A 17,807-nucleotide genomic window follows, 5' to 3' on the forward strand; every position below is an offset into this window, starting at 1 on the left:
CCCATAGTCCCAGCTACTCAGGAGGCTGAGGCAGAATTGCTTGAACCCGGGAGGTAGAGGTTGTGGTGAGCCGAGATCTTGTCATTGCATTCCAGCCTGGGTGACAGAGTGAGACTCTGTCTCAAAAAAAAAAAAAAAAAAAAAAAGCTGGGCGTGGTGGCTCACACCTGTAATCCCACCACTTTGGGAGGCCAAGGCAGGAGGATCAACTGAGGTCAGGAGTCTGAGACCAGCCTGACCAATATGGTGAAACCCTGTCTCTACTAAAAATACAAAAATTAGCCAGGCATGGTGGTAGGCACCTGTAGTCCCAGCTGCCTGGGAGGCTGAGACAGGAAAATTGCTTGAACCCGGGAGGTGGAGGTTATGGTGAGCCGAGATCATGCCACTGCACTCCAGGCTGGGTGATAGCGCAAGACTCCGTCTCAAAAAAAAAAAAAAAAAAAAAGATGCTGCGGCTGGTGCAGTGATTCACACCTAAAATCCCAACACTTTCAGAGGCTGTTGTGGGAGGATCACTTGAGCCCAGGAATTCAAGGCTGCAGTGAGCCGTGATCACGCCACTGCACTGCAGCCTGGGCGACAGAGCAAGACCCTGTCTCTAAAAATTAAAAATAAAAATGCTACTATGAACATTCATGTACAAGCTTTTGTGTGGACAAAGGTTCTCAGTTCTCTTGGATATACATCTAGGAGGGGAACTTCTGGGTCCTGCGGAAATGCTTTCACTTGTTGAGGAACCGCCAGGCTGCTTGCAAAGCTGTTGCATTTTCCATTTCCACCAGCAGCGTGTGAAGGTTCAGCCTGCCATACTTTAATGATTACTGGTGACACTCTTTCAAGCAACTTGTTGGTAATAAGAAGTCAATTAACCAGGAGAGACCAGCTGCATATCGACCATAATAACATCAGAGAACCCAGCAGGTGTCTGAGGGGAGCGTTTATTTCAAGCTACTGATGGGACAAACACTCCCAGGCTTCCCGGGTGCCGCTGTCCGGGGCAGCAGCCTCACTTCCAGCGGCCTCCAACGCGGCCCTTCCCTGCCCCCTTCCGGCTGTAGAAGAACGAGGTGGTATCAGGAAAAAGGGGCCCCTCCAGTCTCTGAAATGGGCCCCAGGCCCTCAATTCAGGAAGCCCATCCCCCAAAATATTAGCCCTCCCTGCCCAGAGGAAGCAGTGAGCAAAACAACTGTCATCTCTTTTGGGTTCTATGACTGGGGGGCAGCGGCTGGTGGTCAAAGGCCTCGCTGACATGTGGGAGCTGATGAATGTTTGAGTCAGGGGCCAGGGTTGGGGAGGAAGGGTTGGGTGATCTGGGCATGGGTGGGTAACATGCAGGAAGCGCCAGGGTGAAAGAGACAGGAAACGGGAGAAGAGGAGAAGGGAGAGGGAGAGGAGGGAGGAAGGAAGAGATCAGTCGAGAAACAGAGAGAGAGATTCAGGGAAGACCCTCTGGGCCGGGCGCGGTGGCTCACACCTGTAATCCCAGCATTTTAGGAGGCCAAGGCGGGCGGATCACGAGGTCAGGAGTTCGAGACCAGCCTGACCAACATGGTGAAACCCCGTCTCTACTAAAAATACAAAAATTAGCCACGCTTGGTGGCGCGCACCTGTAATCCCAGCTACTCAGGGGGCTGAGGCAGGAGAATCGCTTGAACCCGGGAGACGGAAGTTGCAGTGAGGTGAGGTCACTCCACTGCACTCCAGCCTGGGTGACAGAGCGAGACTCAGTCTCAATAAAAAAAAAAAAGTAAAAGAAAAAGGGACTGAGACCCAGGATTCCAAGAGCAGAGAGAGGAGGACAGACAAGGAAGGACAAAGAGAAAGGGGCAGAAACTCAGAGGCAGTAGGGGATGGAGCCCACAGAGGGAGGGAAAGAGAGGCCTGAGAGTCAGCAGGAGGGTGGGGACAAGAGCAAGGGCTGGAGACCGTCACACTCACAACTTCTGGGCGTGGCTGATGCGGTTGTACAGCACGTTGATCTGCGGAGGCAGAAGGCAGATGCTGGGACAGCCAGTGGGGACGTGGGGACAGGCCACCCACCCCTGCCTGGAGCTTGCTGGTCCCGCCCAGCCCAGCCCTGCCCTCCCTCCCTCCCTCCCTGCGGAGCTGGGTCTCACCTCATATTTCTGCTGTTTCAGCTTCGCCATCAGGTCGAACTTCTCAGACTCCAGCTGGTGGATCCAGTCCGACAGCTCCTGGGCTTTCTCCCTGGCAGGGCAGGAGGGCTGTGATGGAGGGAGCCAGGCAGGCCAGGCCCTAGGCCCAGGGACGGAGAGGAACTTGGCCCAGAGAGGTTGCGGGAACCACCCAAAGCCACACAGCGAGACTGTGAGTTCAGCGTTGTCGGCACCATTTTATTAATATTTGAGGCCGAGAGTTTTAAAATCTGTGCCCACTTTCTCCATATCCGAGCTGGAGCTCTTGCATTTCCCAAGGCGAGAGAAGGGTGTCATGATTAAGAGACCAGGCTCGGCGGCTCATGCCTGTAATCCCAGCACTTTGGGAGGCAGAGGGCAGCAGATTGCTTGAGCCCAGGAGTTCAAGACCAGCCTGGGCAACATAGAGAGACCCCATCTCTGCTAAAAATAATAAAAAAAATTAGCCAGGCAGGGTGTTTCCGGCTACTTGGGAGGCTGAGGCAGAAGGAACCTGGGAGGTCAAAGCTGCAGTGAGCTGTGATTGCACCACTGTATTCCTGTCTGGCAACAGAACAAGGCAAAAGAAAGGAAAGGAAAGGAGAAAGGAAAGTGGGGAGGGGAGGGGAGAGGAGAAGAGGGGAGGGGAGGGGAGAAGAGGAGAGGGGAGGGGAGGGGACAAGAAGGGAGGGGAGGGGAGGGGAGAAGGAGGAGGGGAGGGGAGGGGAGGAGAGGGGAAGGGAAAAGAGGGGAGTGGGGGAAGGGGAGGGGAGAAGAGGGGAGGGGAGGGGAGAAGAGGTGAGGGGAGGGAAGAGGGGAGGGGAGGGGAGAGGGGAATGAAAAGGAAGAAAGAAAAGAGCGAGCCCAGGCTCTGCAGTTAGAAGCCCCTGGTTCAAATCCCAGCCATGCCATTCTCTGGTTTATGAATATGTCAGGTGACTTCCTTTAGAATCCTGTTTCCTTCTCTAGAAAATATGGAAATAAAACTGTGGAAGAGATGGCTGCTTGCCTACCAGTATCTTAGAGCCGTTCTCCCTTTCTTCTAGAAATAGAACCTTGTGCATTAGGCTGAGTTGAAAAACTGCTTTTCCCAATCTCCCTTGCAGGTAGGGGTGGCTACTCAGACGAAAGTAGGTCATTGGGTGGGGCTTCCAAAAAAGACTCTGTGGCTCTTCTCTTGCATCTTCTTTCTGCTGCTTGGATCATCAGTGTGATGGCTGGAGCTCTAGCAGCTATATTGGACTAAGTGATTTTGGGGATGGAAATATTGGGCTAAAAGTAGTGAGTGAAGCAGAAAAAATAGGAGTCTGGGTCTCTGATTTTGTAGAATTGCCATACCAGCCCTGGACTAAAACCTACCTTTCCTTCCTTCCTTCCTTCTTTTTCTTTTTTTTTTTTTTTTAAGACAGAGTTTCGCTCTTGTCGCCCAGGCTAGAGTGCAGTGGTGCCATCTTGGCTCACTGCCACCTCCGCTTCCTGGGTTCAGTGATTCTCCTGCCTCAGCTTCCAGAGTCGCTGGGATTACAGGCACCTGCCACCACGCCCGGCTAATTTTTGTATTTTTAGTAGAGATGGGATTTCATCATATTGGTCAGGCTGGTCTCCTGACCTCAGGTGATCTGCCCGCCTCAGCCTCCCAAAGTGCTGAGATTACAGGTGTGAGCCACCGCACCCGGCCAACAATACTTAAGTGCATCATGTGCACAGGAGGGAGGGCCCCCAGCGCCCCCAGAGGGCTTCCAGGAGCCTGCTGTGCACATCCTTTCCCGTCTCCACACTCAGTGTCCTCACACAGGTAGTTTGAAAGGAGCAAGGGGAAAGTATTTACACCATGGTAATGGGCAAGTGCTAAATCTAGACGTTTGGCCCCCTGGAGAGCAGCTGTTAAACATTTACCATCAAGCCACTTTACAGCACAGTAGCAAAGAGTATGGACTATTGCACCAGACTGCCTGGGTTCAAATCTCAGCTCTTCCACTTGCTAGCTGTGCAGCCCTGGAAGGGTTACTTAACCTCTCTGAGCCTCAGGTTCCTCACTATTAACACAAGGATAATAATAGTATCTACCTCACAGGGTTGTAAACCCTCCGTAGGAAGCTGCTGCTGTAATTACTATTTTTTTAAGGATGGGGTCTCACTACATTGCCCAGGCTGGTCTCCAACTCCTGGCCTCAAGCAATCCTCCCATCTTAGCCTCCCAAAGTGCTGGAATTACAGGCATGAGCCACCAGGCCCAGCCTGTAATTATTATTACTTTCTCACTGCCCTTTCACAGCTCTGTGAGGTCGATTTTGTGATTATATCCTCGTTCTGCCAATGAGGAATGGGAGCCCCAGAGAAGTCAGATAATGTGCACAAGATCACAAAGTAGCCGGCAGAGCTGGCACTGAGCCCTGGGCAGGGGCTTTCGGTGCAAGCGGCAAACCCGATCACCGCGCCACTCTGGGGTGGTTGAAGTTTCTGAGCCACAGCCCAGACCAGAGAACATGGAGATACAGGCGGGCTCCTGAAGGCAAGCCCCCACCAGCCTGCCGTCCTGTGGCTTATCATGAGAGGCAGGCTGTCTTGGCTATAGATGCGAGGGACTCAGCTGGAAAATTCTCACCCACATTCCTGGCTTGAATTTAGGGAAAAGGCACAGCCCATCCTGAGCTCCAGGGCACATCACGGAGTTAACAAAATCTCCTAAATTGGGGGGAGGGAAGTCATCTTGTCTGGCTTCCTTGGTAACACCCATCAGATGCTACAGGCTACAGCAGCCACGAAAAGTGGGTTCAGTGACATGTTTCACAGAGAAGGCAGCAGAGGCCCAGAGAGGGGAAGCCACTTGCCCAAAGTCACACAGCACTGGAGATGAGACTCGGAGTATCTGCCCACCCAGATCTGGGTGTGAGCTCCTTTATGCCCCTGTCTCACACCCAGGCCCCTGCAGCCCTGAGCCCCCCACAGCACCTACCGGAGCTGTTCCTCCCCCATGTAGTCAATGTCCAGAGGCTTCTTCCGCTCGGAGAGGATGCGCACCTTCATCTCCCGCCCCGTCTGCCGCTTACCACGCTTCTGTTCTGCCTGAGGGTTGGGGAGGCAGTACAGTAAACTGGGGGTCACATCCCACAGACCACCCCCGTGTCGGGACCCACAGGTCAGATCCCACAGACCATTTCCATGTTGGGACCACAGGTCTGCACCCCAGGCCCTTCTCCTTCAGACCTAGGAGTCCAGCCCCACTCCCTCCTCCCTCAGATCCAGGAGGAGTCCAGACCCCCAGCCCCTCCTCTCAGACCGAGTCCAGGCCCCAGACCGTCTCGCATTAGGAACCAGAAGTCTGGCCCCCAGCCACTCCTCCCTCAGACCCAGGAGCCCAGCCCCCAGCCCCTCCTCCCTCAGACCCAGGAGTCCAGGCCCCAGCCCCTCCTCCCTCAGACCCAGGAGTCCAGGCCCCCAGCCCCTCCTCCCTCAGACCCAGGAGTCCAGGCCCTCAGCTCCTCCTCCCTCAGACCCAGGCGTCCAGGGCCCCAGCCCCTCCTCCCTCAGACCCAGGAGTCCAGGCCCCCAGCCCCTCCTCCCTCAGACCCAGGAGTCCAGGCCCCAGCCCCTCCTCCCTCAGACCCAGGAGTCCAGGCCCTCAGCTCCTCCTCCCTCAGACCCAGGCATCCAGGGCCCCAGCCCCTCCTCCCTCAGACCCAGGAGTCCAGGCCCCCAGACCCTCCTCCCTCAGACCCAGGAGTACAGGCCCCCAGACCCTCCTCCCTCAGACCCAGGAGTCCAGGCCCCAGCCCCTCCTCCCTCAGACTCAGGCATCCAGGCCCTCAGCTCCTCCTCCATCAGACCCAGGAGTTCAGGGCCCCGGCCCCTCCTCCCTCAGACCCAGGAGTCCAGGCCCCAGCCCCTCCTCCCTCAGACCCAGGAGTCCAGTCCCCCAGCCCCTCCTCCCTCAGACCCAGGAGTCCAGACCCCCAGCCCCTCCTCCCTCAGACCCAGGAGTCCAGGCTCTAGCCCCTCCTCCCTCAGACACAGGAGTCCAGACCCCCAGCCCCTCCTCCCTCAGACCCAGGAGTCCAGGCCCCCAGACCCTCCTCCCTCAGACCCAGGAGTACAGGCCCCCAGACCCTCCTCCCTCAGACCCAGGAGTCCAGGCCCCAGCCCCTCCTCCCTCAGACCAGGAGTCCAGACCCCAGCCCCTCCTCCCTCAGACTCAGGCGTCCAGGCCCTCAGCTCCTCCTCCCTCAGACCCAGGAGTTCAGGGCCCAGCCCCTCCTCCCTCAGACCCAGGAGTTCAGGACCCCAGCCCCTCCTCCCTCAGATCCAGGAGTTCAGGGCCCAGCCCCTCCTCCCTCAGATCCAGGAATCTAGGCCCCAGCCCCTCCTCCATTAGGAACCAGAGGTCTGGCCCCCAGCCTCTCCCCCCTCAGAACTCAGACCTCAGGCTCCTGCAGGCTGACTCACCTTGACCAGGTAGCCGCCAAAATGGGCTCCCATGTTGGACAGCACCTTCTTTTTCTTGGCATCATCCTCTGCCCGCTTCTTGGCCTCTTCCTCTTCCTTCCTCATCTTCTCCTCCTGTGGGAAGTAAGGGGTTAACCTCATGGACTCCCCTCTAGGACTGAGGGAGGAGGGCCCTGGGATGTGGAACTGGGGCAGAGGGATCAGCAGGCCCAGTGCCCCACAGGCCGCTGGGGCATCAGAACCAGCAGAAACACAGCTATCCCCTCCCGGCCCTGCCAGGTCTCCCTGTGTGACCACCTGCAAGTCCCTTCCCCTCTCTGTGTCTTTTTTTTTGAGACGGACTCTCGCTCTGTTGCTCAGGCTGGAGTGCAGTGGTGCGATCTTGGCTCACTGCAACCTCCGCCTCCCGGGTTTAAGCAATTCTCCAGCCTCAGCCTCCTGAGTAGCTAGGATTACAGGCACCCGCCACCGCGCCCAACTAATTTTTGTATTTTTAGCAGAGATGGGGTTTCACCATGTTGGCCAGGCTGGTCTCAAACTCCTGACCTCAGGTGATCCACCCGCCTCGGCCTCCTGGAGTGCTGGGATTACAGGCATGAGCCACCGCACCCGGCCCCCCTCTCTGGGTCTTAATATCCTCCCAGAAAAAATCGAAATGAAGGAGAAGAAGAAATGCCTGCTTTTTCTGCATGTCTCCAACCTGAAATAGCTGATAGTGAACTCTGCTGTGTGACCTCACTCCAGATGCTCAGCCTGTCAGGGCCACAGTCGCCCTTAGTCTCAGGAGATGAGAATGTCTGTTTTAAGGGGGTCAAGGAAAGTAACTGGTGATAAGGCCAGGGACTGGGGAGATTAAAGAGGCTGATGGCCTTGAGCCTGAGGAAGGGGTTCTGGAATATTTAGCGAAGGCATTACGACATTCGAGAAACTCTTCATTGCATGTTCCAGAAATAGTGGTTTGTCCAGGCTGAGCCCCATCTCCTTATGGTAGACATGAGGCTTTTTGTACACCCAGCACTCCGTACCTGAATTAGTTTCCTTTCTGTTTTTGAGATGGAGTCTCCCTCTGTCACTCAGGCTGGAGTGCAGTGGTGCAATCTCTGCTCTGTTCACTGCAACCCCCACCTCCTGGGTTCAAGTGATTCTCCTGCCTCGGCCTCCCAAGTAACTGGGATTACAGACATGTGCCACCATGACCAGCTAATTTTTGTATTTTTAGTAGAGACAGGGTTTCACCATGTTGGCCAGGCTGGTCTCAAACTCCTGGCCTCAGGTGATCCACTTGCCTCGGTCTCCCAAAGTGCTGGGATTATAGGTGTCAGCCATCGCGCCTAACCTTAGTTTCCTATCACTGCTATAATTTGCAAACTTAGTGGCAGAAAAACAATGCAAATTTGTTATCTTACAGCTCTGCAGATCAGACATCTGAAATTGGTCCCCCTGGGCTGGAATCAAGTTGTGAACAGAACCAATTTTCTCTGGAGGTTCTAGGGGAGAATTCATTCCCTTCCCTTTTCCAGCTGCTGCCTGCATGTCTGGGCCCATGGACCTTCCTTCATCTTCAGAGGCAGCCATGTAGCATCTTCAAATCTCTCAGTCTGACCCTCTGGCCTTCCTCTTATAAGGACCCTTGTGATGATCTTGCCCTTTCCCACAGATAATCCAGGACAACCTTCCCATCTCAAGATCTTTAACATAATCACATCTGCAAAATCCCCTTCACAGCTGGGTGACCGGCAGGTGGCTTGTGCCTGTAATCCCAGCTACTCAGGAGGCTGAGGCAGGAGGATCACTTGAGCCCAGGAGTTTGGGAACAACGTGGGCAACATAGACCCTATCTCAAATAAAAAAAATAATAATAATAGTAATAATAATGATGATGATGGCCAGGCATGATGGCTCATGTCTGTAATCCCAGCACTTTGGGAGGCCAAGGGGGTGGATCACCTGAGGTCAGGAGTTCAAGACCAGCCCGAACCAACATGCAGAAACCCCATTTCTACTAAAAATACAAAAATTAGCCAAGCCTGGTGGCAGGTGCCTATAACCCCAGCTACTCAGGAGGCTGAGGCAGGGGAATTGCTTGAACCAGGAGGCGGAGGTTGCAGTGAGCTGAGATCGCGTCACTGCACTCCAGCCTGGGTGACAGAGCGAGATTGTCTCAGAAAAAAAAATAATAATAATTTAAAAAAAAGGAAAAAGAAGAAAATGGAGAATCCAGGCCGGGCACGATGGCTCATGCCTGTCATCCCAGCACTTTGGGAGGCGAAGGCAGGTGGATTGCTTGAGCTTAGGAGTTGAAGACCAGCCTGGACAACATGGCAAAATGCTATCTCTACAAAAAATAAAAAAATAAAAAAAACTAGTGGGGCAGAGTGGCACAGCCTATAGTTCCAGCGACTCTGGAGGCTGAGATGGGAAAATCATTTGAGCCCGGGAGGTCCTAGTTGTAGTGAGCTAGGATCACACCACTGCACTTCAGCCTGGGTGACAGAGCAAGACCCTATCTCCAAATAAATGAATAAAAAATAATGATAATAGGCCGGATGCGGTGGCTCACACCTGTAATCCCAGCACTTTGGAAGGCTGAGGTGGGCGGATCATGTGGTCAGAAGATCAAGACCATCCTGGCCAACATGGTGACACCCCATCTCTACTAAAAATACAAAATTTAGCCGGGCATGGTGGCGTGCACCTGTAGTCCCAGCTACTCGGGAGGCTGAGGCAGGAGAATTGCTTGAACCTGGAAGGCGGAGGTTACAGTGAGCTGAGATCGCGTCACTGCACTCCAGCCTGGGCGACAGAGCCAGACTCCGTTTCAAATAATAATAATAGTAGTAATAATAATAATAATAATAATAACAACAAAATGGGCATCCGGCTGAAGAAGTAACATTTGGGTTCTCAGGGCAAGGGAGGCACCCACCGCCAGCTTAGCCTGACGTTCGCGTTCCTTCTCAGTTCTGAAGCGCTGTTGCTCAGCTCTCTCCGATCGGCGCCGCTCCTGGGAAACGGAGAAGCATAAGGGGGTGCAGGGACATACCCCCAGTCATCCTTCCCCAGAGTAGGCTAATAAACAGGTTGGAGTGTGGCCACCGATTTGGGTGAATTCCTGAAAGCCTAAGGCTCAGCTCTGTACTAGAAGGAAAACTATTATCTGCATCTCCCAAGATGCAACGGATCCACTGGAGGGAGGAAGACTGGGGGGAACCCGGACTCTCAGCTCACAATGCGCTCTTTCAAGGCAACCAGCTCCTCTTCCTCCTTCTTCCGCTGCTCGAAATGTACATCGATGAGTGTCTGCAGCTCCAGCAGGTCTTTCTCCATGCGCTTGCGGTGGATGTCCTGCGGGACACACGGGGAGCCCGTCCTAGGAGACCCTGGAAGGGGCAGCAGCCTCCCAGCACCTCCCCCATGCAGGATGGTGAACTGGACCGTTTCCCAGGACGGTATCCAGCAGGTGGCAGCAATGCCTCGTGTTTGACACTAATCAGCTCTTCCAAGGACAGGCTTCCCAAAGACGGGAGTGGGGAGTGGGGAGTGGGGACTGGCGCTTTTTTTTTTTTTTTCCTTCCAGGCTGGAGTGAAATGGTGCGATCTCGGCTCACCGCAACCTCCGCCTCCCAGGTTCAAGCGATTTTCCTGCCTCAGCCTCCCGAGTAGCTGGGATTACAGACGCCTGCCACCACGCCCGGCTAATTTTTGTATTTTTAGTAGAGACGGGGTTTCACCATATTAACCGGGCTGGTCTCGAACTCCTGACCTCAGGTGGGTCACCTCAGCCTCCCAAAGTGCTGGGATTACAGGCGTGAGGCACCACGCCCGGCTGGCGCCTTTTCATGATTGGCACAAAGGCCCCTTAAAGACTAGCAACTGCGCCTGGGGAGGGCTCTGTCACTTACATCGAAGTCAACGCGCTCCCCTTCTGGGATCTTTGGCGGGATCAAAGGAGGCACCACGGGGCGGCTGAGTGGACAGAAACAGAGAGACCATGAGTGGCCCGACCTCCCTGAGCCATCGCCCACCTCCGGGATGTGCTGCCCAGTAAGGTAGCCGCCAGCCCTGGGAGGCTCCTGAACGTGGAGGGTCCCAGCTGAGGCAGGCTGTCAGTGAAACACACAAAAGAAGGTAAAATACCTCACTAATCATGTTTTTTTGGTTGTTGTTGTTTTTTTTTTTTTTGACGGAGTCTTGCTCTGTCCCCCAGACTGGAGTGCAGTGGCCTGATCTTGGCTCACTGCAAGCTTCGCCTCCCGGGTTCACGCCATTCTCCTGCCTCAGCCTCCCCAGTAGCTGGGACTACAGGCGCCCCACTACTACACCCGGCTAATTTTTTTGTATTTTTAGTAGAGACGGGGTTTCACTGTGTTAGCCAGGATGGTCTCAATCTCCTGACCTCGTGATCCACCTGCCTCAGCCTCCCAAAGTGCTGGGATTACAAGCGTGAGCCACCGCGCCCAGCACTAATTATGTTTTATACTGATTACATGTTGAAATGACAAAACTTTATATAACAGATTTAAAAAAACTGTGCTATGAAAATTTTTTCCTATATTGTTGTACTTTAAAAAATATGCCTAGTAAGAATTTTTTTTTTTTTTTTTTTTTTGAGACAGAGTCTCACTCTGTCACCCAGGCTGGAGTGCAATGGCGCCATCTCTGCTCATCACAACCTCCACCTCCTGGATTCAAGCGATTCTCCTGCCTCAGCTTCCCGAGTAGTTGGGATTACAGGTGCCTGCTAACACGCCTGGGTAATTTTTGTATTTTTAGTAGAGACGGGGTTTCACCATGCTGGCCAAGCTGGTCTTGAACTCCCGAACTCAGGCGATCTGCCTGCCTCAGCCTCCCAAAGTGCTGGGATTACAGCAGGAGCCCCCGCACCCAGCCATTTTTAAATTTTTGGTAGAGACGGCGTTTCACAGGCCGGGCGCGGTGGCTCATGCCTGTAATCCTAGCACTTTGGGAGGCCAAGGCGGGAGAATCACTTGAGGTCAGGAGTTCAAAACCAGCTTGGCCATCATGGTGAAACCCCATCTCTACTAGAAATACAAAAAAAAAAAAAAAAAATTAGCTGGGCATGGTGGTGCGTGTAATCCCTGCTACTTGGGAGGCTGAGGCAGGAGAATCGCTTGAACCCGGGAGGCAGAGATTGCAGTGAGCCGAGATCGTGCCATCGCACTCCAGCTTGGGTGACAGAGGGAGGCGCCATCTCAAAAAAATAAAAATAAAAAAATAAAAAAAGAGATGGCGTTTCACTATGTTGTCCAGGGTGGCCTTGAACTTCTGAGCTCAAGTGATCCTCCCGCCTCAGCCTCCCAGAGTGCTGGGACTACAGGCGTGAGCCACCGCGCCCAGCCTTTAGTAAGAAATTGTAAGTGACGTGTGTGGATTGCCATCTATTTCTATTGGGTGGTGCCGATCTGAGGCTCAGCCCTCAGCCTGCTCTGATTTCCTGCCACTTCCTTGGAATTCTCTTTGCTGGATTTCTGAGACAGTGAAGAGCGATTCCAAGATGAAGGGGACCGGACTTAGGGGATGCTGGGCAAGGGGAGGGAGGAGGTGAGGACAATCCCCAAGGGTCTCTGGGCCAGGGAGCCAAGTGCACAGCGGGGCCGCCCACTCCATCTTGGAAAAGTCGATACGCTCCATCAGGGCGTCATGTGTGGGAATACAATATGGCTTACCTTATTTTACAGGAATAAATACCGGCTTGCCTCCCACCCCTCTGGCTGTTCCATCCCTATCTCCTGGCCACCACAGCCCCGTGAGCTGCCAGTGAGCTTTCCTTTTCCCTTTTCTCATCATCAATGCCATTCACTCCAATGACTTCAGGTATCATCAACTGCTGAGGACTCGCCAACTGTCTCTGGTCCAGACTCTCTCTTAAGCTCCAGACTCAAGCTAACAGGTATCTCCTGAACTTTTCCCACCTTCCCACACATGACATCCTGATGGAGCTCACCAATTTCTCTGAGAAGGAGATGGCAGCCCCACTGTCCACTTTGCTCCCCAGCCCAGAGACCCTTTGGGGTTGTCTCCATTGCTTCCCTCCCCTTGCCCAACAATCCCCAAGTCCTGTCCCTTTGCCTTAAAATCCCTCTCAGTCCATTCCCCCACCCCACCCCCCTTTTTTTTTTGAGATGGAGTTTCACTCTTGTTGCCCAGGCTGCCGTGCAATGGCACGATCTTGACTCACTGCAACCTCTGCCTCCCGGTTCAAGCGATTCTCCTGCCTCAGCCTCCCAAATAGCTAGGATTACAGGTGCCCGCCACAATAGCTGGCTAATTTTTTTGTATTTTTAGTAGAGACAGAGTTTCACCATGTTGGCCGGGCTGGTCTCAAACTCCTGACCTCAGGTAATCCGCCCCCTCTCAGCCTCCCAAAGTGCTGGAATTACAGGCATGAGCCACTGCGCCCAGCCCCATTCCCTTATTTTTATTTATGTTTTAGAGACAGGGTCTTGCTCTGTTGCCCAGGCTGGAGTACAGTGGTGCAATCATAGCTCACTGCAGCCTGCAAATCCTGGGCTGGAACAATCCTCCTTCCTCAGCCTCCTGAGTAGCTGGAATCACAGGTGTGTGCCACTGTGCCCGGCTAATTTTTTAAAATTTTTTGTAGAGATGTGGGGGATCTCATTTTGTTACTTAGGCTGGTCTTGAACTCCTATCCTCAAGTGATCCGCCCACCTGCCGCTGCGCAGGCAGAGGGCACAGTGTGTGCAAAGGCTCAGGGATATGAAAGCACAGGCGTGGCTAGAGAACCATGAAATGCTGTGTGTCTGTCAGTGGGGAAGGCAGATGCTGGAAAGGTCGGCTGGAGCCAGATGGGGAAGGCTTTGAATGCAGGCTAGTTGCTTTGACTTCGTCTTAAGAGTAGTGGGGAGTTGAGGAAAGAGTCTGAGCAGAGGAGGGCGGGGTGAGCTCTGGAAAAGTCTCTCTGGAGTCATGCCGGAGGATGAGCCACAAGCTGTAGGCAGGGAGGCTAGAGAGGAGGCTGCGGTGATGGTAAAGGCGCGAGGGGAAGAGGGACGGCTGGGTGGAAAGAAGGAAACAGACTGGCTGGGCATGGTGGCTTGCGCCTGTAATCCCAGCACTTTGGGAGGCCGAGGTGGGAGAACTGAGGATAGGAGTTTGAGGATAGGAGTTGAGCTTGAGGATAGGAGTTCCAGACCAGCCTAAGCAACATAGCAAGACCTCATCTCTACAAAAAGGAAAAAAAAAAAAAAAAAAGCCAGGTGTGGTGGCACATGCCTGTGGTCCCAGCTACTCGGGAGGCTGAGATGGGAGGATTGCTTGAGCCCAAGACATTGAGGCAGTGGGCCAGGATTGGGCCACTGCACTCTAGCCTGGGTAACAGAGTGGAGACTATGATGACGATGAAGAAGAAGGGGAAGGGGAAGGGGAAAGGGAAGAAGAGGAAGTGGAGGAGGAGGAGGAAGGAGGAGGGGGAGGAGGGAGAGGGGAAGGGGGAGGAGGGAGGGGGAGGGAGGAGGGAGAGGAGGAGGAGGGGGAGAAATGTTGACTGCTGTTTCAATTTCCTCCCTCCATCTCTGTCTTTCTCACACCCTGTCGCTGGGGGTAGAGGGAATATTTAGGAAGATATATGACTGGGGCCCCCCACCCTGTAGGATCTCACCTTGGTTTGGGGCGTTCCTCTTCTGTTGGTGGTGGGGGATAAAAAGAGATAATTAGCAAGAGTTTAGAGGAGAGGGGCTAGGCCTGACACACCCTGGGGAGGGACCCCCCCAAGCCTCGGCCCCCAGGAGCCCAGGGAAGGACTCTGGAGTCCAGTTCTGGAGGAGGGGGGATGGAGAGAAGAAAAGAGGTAAGGAAAGTCAGTGTGGCTGTAAAGGAGGAACAGGGTCACACGCATCAGATATACATTCAGAACTGGTGTGGGGACCCCCTACCCCCACTGTCTGCACATCCGGGAGTGCAAACCCCCAGACCTTTCTCTATTTATATGCCCAGAGCTCCTGCCCTCCTCCATTAGGACCCAGCAGTGCAGGGGGTCCCAACCTCTGTCTTCATTCAGTGACCCCTGCGCTCTCTCCCCAGCTCGCCCCCTGCCCCCCCACCCCCACCTTGGAGACCCTGACTCCCAGCGCTAGCCTCCTCTGCAATCCTAAATTCCAAGCCCCAACCTTTGAATGTATATGGGGGAGAAAATAACAGACAAGGTTGGAGGCGAAGATAAGTGGGGACGGGGTGGTGCTTCTCCGCAAACATCCAACCCTTCTATAAAGATTCCTCCAGACTGGGGAAGAAGGCTTGGGTGTCGGTCCCTTTAAGAAGGAAGGGAAAGGGTTAAAGCCACTGCGGGGCCATTTCCCTTCCCGGCCCCGAGAGGGCGCAGGAGCTCTCAGGGGCTTAAAGGACCGGGCCTGGGGGCGGGTTATGGGGGAGGAGGGAGGGAAGGGTGGTCTTGGAGGTTGGGGCCCGAGGATATCGGGGGTCCCCCCGGGCCCCCGACATCGGTCTCGGGAAGCGAAGCAGCCGCGGTTACCTGGCTCTGCCACCGGCTCCGGCTCTTCGGGGGCTGGGGAGGGGAGGGAGGAGCAGCGAGGGTTTGGGGAGCGAGCGGGGAACGGCCACGCCCGGGCGCGGGAGGGGAGAGAGGGGAGAGACGTGAGAGGCTGTTAGAGGACCGGGAGCCGAGGCCGTCGGGAGCCCCATCCCGCCCCCTCCTCCCGGGCCCAGCGTCCCCGCCCCCCGCCCCCCGACCCCCCAGCTCCAGACCTGCGGAGTCCGGGACCTCACCTTCCTCCTCCTCCTCCGCAGCCTCCTCTGGAGATGGGGGCACAGAAGAGAAGGCGTTAGGAGCTGGGGGAGGGATGGGGGCTGTGGCCAGAGACCAGGGTTCCAGTCTCTGCTGGACGGGGGTCCCTCTGGCCTAGGCTGCGATGGGCACGTTCCCCCTGGCGGTGCAGGGATGGCGCGGGGAGACGCTCCAGACCCGGAGAGGGCGGGCGAGGGCCCGAGAGCTGAGCCGCCCCTTCCCCGCCAAAGCGCCACACTCCTCGCCTCCCCTCCCAAGAGCTCCTGGGCGTGTCCCCATCCCATAGGGCCGGCCCACTCCCTACTCACCTTCCGGCTGCTCCCTGCGGACGGGTGTGGGGAGAGAGGAGGGAGGGGAGAGTTAGACCTGGGGTGGGAGAGCCTCTCCACCGCTGCACGCCCCAACCCCTCCCAGTGCAGCACTCACTCCTCATATTCCTGCTCCTCGGTGTCCGACATCCTGGTGCGGCCTAAGGACCAGAGAGAAGAGGCCCAGTGGGGTGGGGCCCCAAGGAGGGGGCGACCTAGACTCCTGGGTGTGAGGGAGGAGGGGCTGGGGGCCTGCACTCCTGAGTTTGAGGGAGGAGCAGCTGGGGCCTGGACTCATGGATCTGGACTCCTGGGTCTGAGAGAGGAGGAGCTGGGGTCTGGACTCCTGGGTCTGAGGGAGGAGGAGCTGGGGCCTGGACTCCTGGGTCTGGACTCGTGGGTGTGAGAGAGGAGGAGCTGGGGTCTGGACTCCTGGGTCAGAGGGAGGAGGGGCTGGGGGCCTGCACTCCTGGGTCTGAGGGAGGAGGAGATGGGACCTGGACTCCTGGATCTGAGGGAGGAGGGCCTGGGAGCCTGGACTCCTGGGTCTGAGGGAGGAGGGCCTGGGAGCCTGGGCTCCTGGGTCTGAGGCAGGAGGAGCTGGAGCCTGGACTCCTGGGTCTGAGGAAGGAGGAGCTGGGGCCTGGACTCCTGGGTCTGAGGGAGGAGAAGCTGGGACCTGGACTCCTGGGTCTGAGGGAGGATAGGGCTGGGGGTGTGCGGGAGGGTGGGTGTGGACTCCTGAGACTGAGGGGCGTTGTCCTGGACACCTGGGTCTGAGGGATGAGGGGCTGGAGGCTTGGACTCCTGGATCTGAGAGAGGAGGGGCCAGGGGCCTGGAGGCCTGGGTCTGAGGGAGGAGGGGCCGCGGGCCTGGATGCCTGGGTCTGAGGGAGGGGGGGCCAGGGGCTGGACACCTGGGTCTGAAGGAGGACGGGCTGGGGGCTTGGACTCCTGGGTCTGAGGAAGGAGGGGATGGGGGCCTGGACTCCTGGGTCTGAGGGAGGAGGAGCTGGGGCCTGGACTCCTGGATCTAAAGGAGGAGGGGCTGGGAGTCTGGACTCCTGAGTCTGAGGGAGGAGGGGGCTGGGGGCCTGTACTCCTGCATCTGAGGGAGGAGGGCTCAGGTCTGGACTTCTGGGTCCGAGGGAGGGGGCTGGCTGTCCTAAAGCATGCATGAGGACAGACCTTGGTAGGTGTGGTCCTGGCACAGCCAGGAGGCTGCAGACCCTGCCCCCTCAGCACAGCTGTCCTCTTTTGTCTTATGACAAGTCCATGGGAACCTGATCCAGTTGGGATTAGGAGGAGGCATTTGAGAAGGGACAGTGGCCTGAAGACAATAGCTGCCCCACCCCCAGCAGCTATTTTGGGGGGATGTCGTAGATGGTGAAACCGAGGACATTTCCTAAGAAGGGATTTGAGGAAGGGGGGCTTCTGGGAGAATTAGTCACCCGCATCCCCTCTCCCACTCACCCCACCCCGCTGACTGGTTTCCTCCCCACCTGTCTCCCCTTTCACCTTCCCATACATCACGCAGGGGGCAGGGGTATAAAGGGCACCTTCTGTCCGTAGACCTCACCCTGATCCCTACATTCTTAGACCTCAAAGTCTTTGAGACACCCTAGGCCACAGGGTGCCTAGCCCCAAATCCCAATACCCACAGATTCTGAGACCCCGATTTATGATGCCTGTGTTTCTGAGACCAGCAAGTCCTCACAGCTCTGGATTCTGAAATCCCAGTTCTTGATAGTCCAGATATGGGCCGGGACATCTTAAGACCACCCCCAGGTCTTGAGACCTCCTAAAATCTGAAACCTTAAGAATATGAGACCCCCAAAATCTTGATACCCAAACTTGGAGGCCCAGTTCATGATACCCCAGATAATGACACTCTAAGTTCTCATGCTTTCTATCATAATACCTCAGATTCTGAGCCCTCCACTCCCAAAACCCCAGTTTCTTCTGAGACCCCCCCAATTCCTGATACCCTCAGAGTCTGAGGCCCCAAATCCTGACACCCAGATTGTTTGACCTCCAAGTCCAGATATCCCTGACTGCTGAGATTTCCCCCAGATTCCCAGAACCCCAAGATCCTAGGAGGTTTTATTCTGGGACATCCAAGTCCTGGCAGCCCC

At 55.6% G+C, this 17,807-nt stretch overlaps 1 protein-coding gene across 2 annotated transcripts; it reads right to left on the reverse strand.

The window, feature by feature from the left end:
• Positions 1–925: 925 nt before the first annotated feature.
• Positions 926–16,999, reverse strand: TNNT1 (troponin T1, slow skeletal type). 2 transcript variants are annotated; one of them, XM_063719689.1, is made up of 13 exons: positions 16,861–16,999; positions 15,791–15,833; positions 15,673–15,686; positions 15,346–15,372; positions 14,222–14,243; positions 10,485–10,548; positions 9,811–9,927; positions 9,509–9,586; positions 6,583–6,696; positions 5,096–5,205; positions 2,122–2,212; positions 1,943–1,983; positions 926–1,055 (listed from the first exon to the last, which is right to left on the reverse strand). In XM_063719689.1, the coding sequence occupies exons 1-13, from the start codon at positions 16,982–16,984 to the stop codon at positions 1,010–1,012; spliced, it is 891 nt and encodes a 296-aa protein (XP_063575759.1). In that variant the 5' UTR covers positions 16,985–16,999; the 3' UTR covers positions 926–1,009. The 2 variants fall into 2 exon arrangements, with proteins under 2 accessions (XP_063575759.1, XP_024093348.2); XM_024237580.3 differs by lacking the exons at positions 15,673–15,686; positions 15,791–15,833; positions 16,861–16,999 and adding an exon at positions 15,092–15,124 and having other exon boundaries at positions 15,346–15,627.
• Positions 17,000–17,807: the final 808 nt, after the last annotated feature.

The sequence above is a fragment of the Pongo abelii genome, chromosome 20 (assembly GCF_028885655.2).
Source record: "Pongo abelii isolate AG06213 chromosome 20, NHGRI_mPonAbe1-v2.0_pri, whole genome shotgun sequence".
NCBI lineage: Eukaryota > Metazoa > Chordata > Mammalia > Primates > Hominidae > Pongo > Pongo abelii.